Raw genomic sequence first — 8,546 nt, 5'->3', positions numbered from 1 at the left:
TGAAATTCTTAAAGTTTCAATTCATTCACTTTATAATTTATATGGATAAAATAATAAATTCACTGTCATTATTTTCTTTTTCAAAAGTGAACAGAATGATAGACTAAAATTTATTAATCCGATTTGACATGTTTTTAAAGAGGGACTCTAATTTTGATCATCTCCAACCCACCTCTATTTTATTCTTTATTCTCTATATTTAGAGAGTAAAATAGAGAATGGACTCTCCAATCCCTCTTCATTTTACTCTCTAATGGAGAACTACTATTCACCTCTCTATTTCACTTTTTGATTATTTTAATATTATTTTCATTGTATTCGTTAATTAAGTCTTATTATTTATAATTAATTGTCTAATATAATATAACATCTAAAAACATATTATTGATAAATTATTATTTTATCCGAATTAATGATTTTATATTATTTTTCTAAAAAATCGTCACAGAAAATATGTAATTTTAAATTATTTTAATATTAATTATATTATATGAGACTATACTTAAGTTTTTAATAGTTGAATTATTATCTAAGTAATATAACATCTAAAAAAACATACTATTTATAAGTATACTATTTTCATCCCAAATTAACAAATTCTTTTTAAATGTTACTTTAAATATTTACCTTAAAATTATACTTCCTCCGTTTAAAAAAGGACCATATTTCCTTTTTAGTCTGTTTAAAAAAGAATCACCCTTTTTTGGCAATATTTTAACTTTAACTTTCCACGTGACATATTTAAGACCACTAGATCAAAGGGCATTTTGGTAAATCTGATATAACTTTAATTTAGAACCACAAGATTAAAAAGTCTTCTTTTTTTACTTAAACTCCGTTCCAAGTCAAACTAGACCATTATTTTTTAAACGGAAAGAGTAATTATCTTTCAATATGAAGAATACACAAAATCTACATGATAATTCAAACAATCTACTTTTATGTTATAGTGATAAACTATTAAGCTACACTTTTTAATGAGCATGAAAATACTTTTTGCTATAGTTCAAAATGGAATAGGGGAATTAAATTAGTACTCAAAATAATTTGATACAAGATAAAATTGTTAATTTAAATATTTTTTAGCTACACATAAAAAAAAATGGACAAAGAATTACTCATTTTGAACTGTCATGCATTAATAAAGTATTATGGGAGCAACATAATAGTAATGAAAGTCAAGTATTTATGCAAATGTAATATTATGTAATTGTATTTATCAATGATTTCACTTTTATTTGCATTGTTTGTTAGTATGTATTATACATAATATTTGTTGTAATTTATTTTATTTAAAAATTTAGAATAAAATATAATTTATATTTAATGAAAATTGAACAGAATAAAATTTATATTACACGAAAATTATAAAGATTATAGGATAATTATTTACTAAAAGAGAGATTATTTATAATATGAAATAAGAAAATAAAAATAATAATATAATATTGAAGAGAAAGATAAGACTCATTTTTGAGTATAAAATAGAGAAATGGATTGAAATTAATTGTCTGAAAAATAGAAAACTTTATATTGAGAGAGTAAAATAGAGGGTAGGTTAGGATGCCCTTTAAGCTTCTCACGATGGGTTGCATAGGTTACTGCTTCAATAGTCACTATTGGCTTTCCAAGCACATCCAATCAACCATACGGGGTTTTGCAAGAGGAATAGCAGCCGAAACGTATTTTTCGGCTTTTGCACAATTTAATGTACAATATTACGAGGTGTATGAAATATAATAAGGCAAAGTGAGCTGCAAGACACCATCTGAAACCATATTAAGAGTAAACTTTTACAAATGCCATGAAAATTGAACCATTTAGTAGTGTCATCATCTAATACTGAAAACTAAACATTCATAAATTTACCCATCTTAGAGCAGATGAGGGAGTTGAAAGTATTACCCTAAACAATCTACTAACATAAACCAAGTTAAAAATTAGAGAAACAAGTGCAGCAACTGCCTCCAGTTTGATGTAGCATTGCATCGATTTCATCACCCTCCTCCATCTCCAGCTATTTCAACAATTAAAGAAAAGAATGTGAGATTTGAACATACATTGGTAAAAGCAAAACAAGTGTGAAATGTTTCAATACCTCATCAGGAGTTTGCTCTGCCCTAAGCCTGCGCCCATCAAATAAGAATGCAATTGAGTTCATGTCCACTGACTGCCGGTCACAATAAGCATTCATGAGCTTGCGCATCTGTGTGCTACGTTTGATCCTGAAAAAAACTTCATTCCCATCCTGCATGTAATAATTGATGTCGAGTACCATGAGAAAAGATACACGATTCTATATGAAACTGGCCCCTCAACAATTCCATCTTCTTAGTCAAACTATATCTTCCACCTTTTTTCGGTCAAGGGAGAATAAGGTGTCTAAAAACAAACCAAAGTTAAGTCAACTGAAGAGTAAAGTCTATTTTACACATGGGTACAGGTACCACAGAGGCAGAGGCCTCAAGCTGTAATACAACTATATGTAGTTAGACTGTAATCATTGGTCACATTTGAGCTAGGAAGCTTCAAGCAATCACTGATCCACGCAAAGATGCTAGGTTAATCTTACATAAGCAAAACAATGACAATACTTGTTCCACCTCAAGAACTTGTAACCATTGGACATAGTATCAGCAACCATAGTACAATATCAAAAAGTATTGAAGCTATTTATCCAGCCCAAGAGGATGTACAGTAGAAGGAGATTACACTTACCATCATAAATAATACTGAACATACAACGCATGGAGTTTGCTATACCAATGACATTAATGAGGATATAGAAGACCACCAAGAAGTTTGCAACAACAATATTCATACACAGAGGGTTTGTTGGTCATCTTTTCCCTCTTTAATATGTATGGGCATTAACTAATGGATGGAGTTGCATTATGTATGGAACTGCATTCAGCCATTCAGTGATAACATGTTATCCTTGATCATGTTAAAGTTGGTATGCATGTTTTCATCCATAGAGTCGCTAAGGTTGTTCACTGAACAACTTCACCCAAAAACAGGCCAAAAGATGCCAAATTGTATTCGTGCTATCACAGAACATACAGAGCATAAGATATGTCTTCTGCCATACTAAATCCCCTCTCCTGGTTATCTCTACAGGCAAACAATCACTTTACTTCATCATTGCCTTACTCAAGCTACCAGTACTACCCACACCTAAAATACCACACTTCCATCCCTAGCATCCTATTCACATGTCCAATTAATAACTGCAACCTTCCCACATCAAAAGGATATGTTCTCATGCTGTAGAATCAATCATTTCTTAGATGGAAATCAAAAAACCTTATAACTAGGCAATAACACATGTATGTTACTTAATGATGCAGCTTACAATGTATAGTGAACAAAGTTGAAAATAAATAGGGAAGATAAATAATATTTGACAATTTGCCAACACCTGAAATTCATGAGCATAAAATGGAACATATTTGACAACTACCCAAAAACATGTTTTTTTACAACTTAAAGCTTTCAACAGTGTTTTGGGAAGCGAGAAACGGAAAAAAGCGACGAGTGATCGCTTCACATAAGCGAGGGGCGCACTTTTTTTTAAGTAAAGAGATATTTAGTATAAAAATTAAAAAATATCAAATAACTGAATAGAGGTAATAAATGCTTAGATTAAAAGTAATAGATAGTTAATAATCCTCATAAGTCATAACATATAAAGCAAAAACATGATTAAATCACAAAAGAATTAGTCGCAGCAGCCTCGCAGAGAAGAAGAGAAGAAGAAGAGCAGCCTGGCTGCAACCAAAAATTGAAAAAAAAGAGTAGCAGAGCAGTCGCAAAGAAGAAGAGAAGAAGAGAACTTGCAGCAGCCATCTCAGCCTCGCAGCAGTCAAAAAATAAATTTGAAGTCGCGACAGAGGTATGTGAAGTCGCGTAAGGATTTCAGAATTTTTTCTTGAAAAAAAAAACTAACAATTTTTTTCAAAAAAAACCTAATTAGCGCTTTTTCAAATTAAGCACGCTTTTTCATGCTTTCGCTTTTCTTGCGCTTTGCTTTTTCAATGTTGCCTCGCTTCAGGAAACAAAAGTGCAGGGGCTGCTGCTTTAAGCGCGTTCCTTATAACTCTGGGTTTCAATATTTGAAAAACCAATATGATGCTTTAAATTTGATTTTGTGCATATGCCAATGTTAACTTACAGATTCAAGGTACACCAGAGTAAAAGAAAGTGTAGGAATCATTGACCCAATAGCAACTCTAAGACAAATAATCCAATTACATGGAGCTTTGGATCATTTCGAAACAGCTGATTATTCATTCCAAGTCATGCTCATGAGTTATACTCATGACAATTGTCAAACATTATCAAAATGAGAATACAATTGTAAAGAGGCAAGCCATGATAATTCAAACTGCATTTATCCATTTATGTACAGTAAGTTGTGATCTACAAAGTATAAAATTTTGTAAGATCTTTATTAAACATCTAAATTTTAGTCAATGTTCAGAGTTTATTGATTTGTAATAAAACTTCCCAGTCTGCCAGAATGCAAATTCATGAAAAACTGACCAATCCAATAAACTTGATGATTGATCATGTATCAACAAATCACATGCAAATTGAATGTAGAATTTTATCATCTATAAATACTATGATAACATGACTACTAGGAGTTGTTAAAAAAATACAAAAGGTGTCCTGCATAAACATACCCTTTAACTTAATCTCATCTGGCATCTATGCCATATAAACAAGTATACACTTATATTTGTATAGAATTAAATAAATACACACATGTCCTACTTGACATGCTACGTGACAATTCACATCCTACTCACATCCTACCTGATATCCTACATATATGTCATGTATGACGTGTATCACTTTCGAACTTTACAAGTGTCTACACAGACATCTTAGAGAGCAAACATATATTGAACCCAAGTTAAAAGGCATATTCACGTGTTATGCCAAATGTGAACCGCGAAATCGCAGTTTCTCATCCTTGCATTCATTCCAAACAAAACGTTCCATTCAATTATTTTAAAAACTAAACCTAATCACAAAAAAGACTACAATGAACACGAAAATAGTAGTACATATGAGACCAAATACACACAGAGTAAAGATATTAGAATACCATACATACAAAAAATTAAAACGACATAAATGTTTATACCTGACCCTTAACCTTGAGATTGATATGAACCATCTGATCATTAGGCTTCTTATCTTCATCTCCGGTGCCGCCGCTAGCAGACATTATGATCACACTTTACTAATTCTTCTTCTTCTCCCGCCCGAGATAATTCTTCAAAGCAAAATACCTAAAGGCTGAAGGTCTCCTCCCTTTAATACGGTGAGCGTTCGTTTTTCTCTGCTATGAGCTTTCCACGCGCGAAAAGGTTCAATCTACGAAATTGACGGTGCAAAAATGTTCAAGGATGACGTGGCATTTTCATATCGCGAGTGGGGGACGCTGAGAGTAGGAAAAATTATAAACTATATTTAATAATATATTTGAATTCCGTGGTGAAAAGGAAAAACGAGGGAATCCATGATGTTGACCAGGAAAGTAGGAGAATAACGGTCAGGATATGTCCAAGAAAGAATTGGACGGCTGTGAATGCAAATACGCTTGGAGTTCTATTCTCCACTACAGTAGCCAGTTGCAAAAAGGTTTCAAGAAGGCATAATACTTTATTTCAAATTTTAACTTTGATATCTAAACTTTTATAATGCACAAACAGATGTTTTAACTATTCAATTTTTAAATAAATAAATATATGAGTTCTACATGGTAAAATACATGTAGGACAAAAAATGTCATGTAGGATGATATGTAGGACATGTGTGTCTATTTGTTCAATTTTGTATCAGTTGAAGTGTCTACTTATGCACACCCAAAGTTGAAGGATATGTGATTTGAAGCCAAGTTAAAGGGCATATTTATGTATTATGTCTTTTAAGAATGAATTCTTTTTTCCAAAAAAAATTAATTTTTATTATTAAATTTTATAAAAAGACTTTTGTATGTGTACTTATTTTTTAAGTATTTATATAATAGTTAAATCGAGCACATAAAATAGTTTATCTTAATGTATATTTCAATTTGGAAACACATAATTTACTTTACATAATTAACTTATTTGCATAACAGTTACATATGGTCAAGCTCAAAAGAATTGTCAAAATTTGAATCGTAAATATCTAATATGAACACTAGATCATGCGAAGGAGCAATCTGAATATCTAAACAAAATTTACAAACAAATTTAAAAGGTCATTCAATGTATTAAACCAAATTAAAAGTAGGCTAAAGTTTTTTGGGGCTGAAAATATTTTTTTAAAATAATAAATAGTATATATATTTTCTTTTTTGAGATGTTTGGCTAATAAGAACCATGTTCTTTTAAGCCAAAAGAGTTTTTTGTTATTGAGAATAAGTTATTATTCTAAAAAGGAGAATTAATTTTTCTTCTTTTTTAAAAAAAAAAAAGAAAAAGAAAAACTTATGGTAAATATTTTTATCATAAATCCATTTTTATTAAACTATCTTTCATTAATTAAGCATAATCACTTTTATTTAAAAATTTATTATAAATGCATTAATGTGATATCTTTTGTAACTCTTTTTCAAGTTCACGTACCAAAAAAATGAACATTATTCAATTCATGTAACTTGAAAAGAAATTGTGTGCTACAAATAAGTGATGATTATTTTATAAAAAAAAACACAATTGAAAAGTATAGAAGAAAGAAATAAGAAAATATTTTCTCGCATATATCTTGTCTATACAATATGGTCTTATATTATTTTATATTGTTAATGTTTTACAACACTTTATCAATATGAGTTTTTAAAAAAATGAAATTTACTTAATTCGGAGTTATCTTTTTTCCTAAAACTTTATCAATTTTTTTACCAAGTTAGATATACATTTTAATGTTTATAACATCTCCAAAAGGATTTACATAAGTTTTTGATCTGTAATTTAATTACTGCGTAAATTATTTGTTTTAGATATTATTATGATACTTTATTAGGCAATAATAATCAATACGTTTTAGATTATATTATTATGCCACTTATATGGTACTAATTAACTTATGAGCAATGGCGTACACAAATTTTTTTTTATAAAGGGTATCACCTTTTAAATGAAAAAAAATTAAATAAAATAATGTGACATCATATTTTTTTGTAAAAAAATAAAATATAATTCATGCTCACTACTATGCCTTTTAAAAAAATATTTTAAAAATTATATAAAAAACACCATGAGTTTTTTTTTTAATTTTGAAATGTATTCAAAATCTCTTTTTAAAGTTAATAATATTAAATGTTTCATAAATCCTTAATTAATTTTATTGGTGAGAAAGAAGGTGGAAGGAAAAAAACATAAAAAAGTTAGTCTATAAGAATGATGAATGAAGAACTTTAAATATATAAAAAGATGGTCTAACCCATCAATGACCACTTAAAGTTGACATTAACTTTCACTAGGACACTTTAATTAGGCTTTGTTCATTTTAAGTAACTCATGTCAAATCTAATTATGTCATTCTGATTTTTTTTATATTTTCAAAGTCACCTTTTAAATGCGTACATCAAGGCGCCTCTTATGTGGAAAAATAAACAAATCATTATGTGACACGTAGAAAGTTTATTTTATTTTTAAAAAACTTAGTTTTACTTTTTCTTTTCTTCCATACCCTAAGCGCATGCCCTCGCCTCTTTTCTTCTTCTTCTTGTGTCTCCTTCCCCTTTTCATCCTCTTCTCCATCAAAAAGACAAGAACATAGGTAGTTCACAAAGAAAAATACGTTCGGATCGAGAATAAGAAAAATCATATCAAATTGAAAAGTTTTTGTATGACATTTAAATGAAGTTGATATCTTGTGCTACTACGATCGGAATTTACAGTGAAGGATATGTAGAATAAATATTTTTTTTTATTGGAGGTTATTCTTTATTTATTTTTTAATCCCTTGAAATCAATTTAATTTTGCAATTTCAATGAAGAAGGTAAGAATGTAAATCAGTTTTTCCTTTTGAAGAAGCTGATTTTTATTTTGTTCCCCGAAAATCGATTTTGTTTTTGAATTGAATCAAGATGGTATTTTTTTATTTTCAAAAGAATAGGGTCGTCTTAGCCCGTAGGTCACTAAAATCATCGCTTGGGGTTCCATATATTTGGGGGGGCATTTTTTTTAAAAAAAATTACTTATATATGTTATTTTTAAAACTAAAATAAAATTATATGTACTATGAGTGTTATGATTTCTACCAAGAAAATTGCATATGAGATGAAAATAAACATGAGTTACTTAGGAACAATTTGATGAAAATATGGATAACGAAATTACAGAGTCCCTTGAAGAATCTTTTAGAGTTTATTGTTTTATATATGTAGAGTCGATAAACCTATTTTTTCTCTTCAAAATAGATTTGAATCAATTGAAGCATATGAAAATATTTTTGATTCTTATTTAGTGGTAAACTATTGAGATCATTAGATGATGAGAATTTTTAAAAAATATTGTCTTAACCTTGAATATTCTTTAAC

The 8,546-nt window shown here is 29.3% G+C and overlaps 1 protein-coding gene across 1 annotated transcript; it reads right to left on the bottom strand.

The window, feature by feature from the left end:
* Positions 1-1,772: 1,772 nt before the first annotated feature.
* sumo (SUMO protein) lies at positions 1,773-5,282 on the bottom strand. The gene is made up of 3 exons (NM_001247905.2): positions 5,156-5,282; positions 2,099-2,248; positions 1,773-2,017 (listed from the first exon to the last, which is right to left on the bottom strand). The coding sequence occupies exons 1-3, from the start codon at positions 5,237-5,239 to the stop codon at positions 1,934-1,936; spliced, it is 318 nt and encodes a 105-aa protein (NP_001234834.1). The 5' UTR covers positions 5,240-5,282; the 3' UTR covers positions 1,773-1,933.
* Positions 5,283-8,546: the final 3,264 nt, after the last annotated feature.

Source organism: Solanum lycopersicum, chromosome 9 (assembly GCF_036512215.1).
Source record: "Solanum lycopersicum chromosome 9, SLM_r2.1".
Classification (NCBI taxonomy): domain Eukaryota; kingdom Viridiplantae; phylum Streptophyta; class Magnoliopsida; order Solanales; family Solanaceae; genus Solanum; species Solanum lycopersicum.
The sequence above is the reverse complement of the archived record's forward strand: the minus strand, read 5'-3'. Positions and strand labels throughout refer to the sequence as shown.

Bases quoted from the DNA above. Each gene is read 5' to 3' on its own strand.
- sumo (NM_001247905.2), bottom strand. From the start codon at position 5,239: ATGTCTGCTAGCGGCGGCACCGGAGATGAAGATAAGAAGCCTAATGAT. The intron at 2,249-5,155 runs GTATAAACATTT...TATTACATGCAG, and splicing joins ATCTCAAGGTTAAGGGTCAG to GATGGGAATGAAGTTTTTTT. The intron at 2,018-2,098 runs GTATTGAAACAT...TTGTTGAAATAG, and splicing joins CAGAGCAAACTCCTGATGAG to CTGGAGATGGAGGAGGGTGA.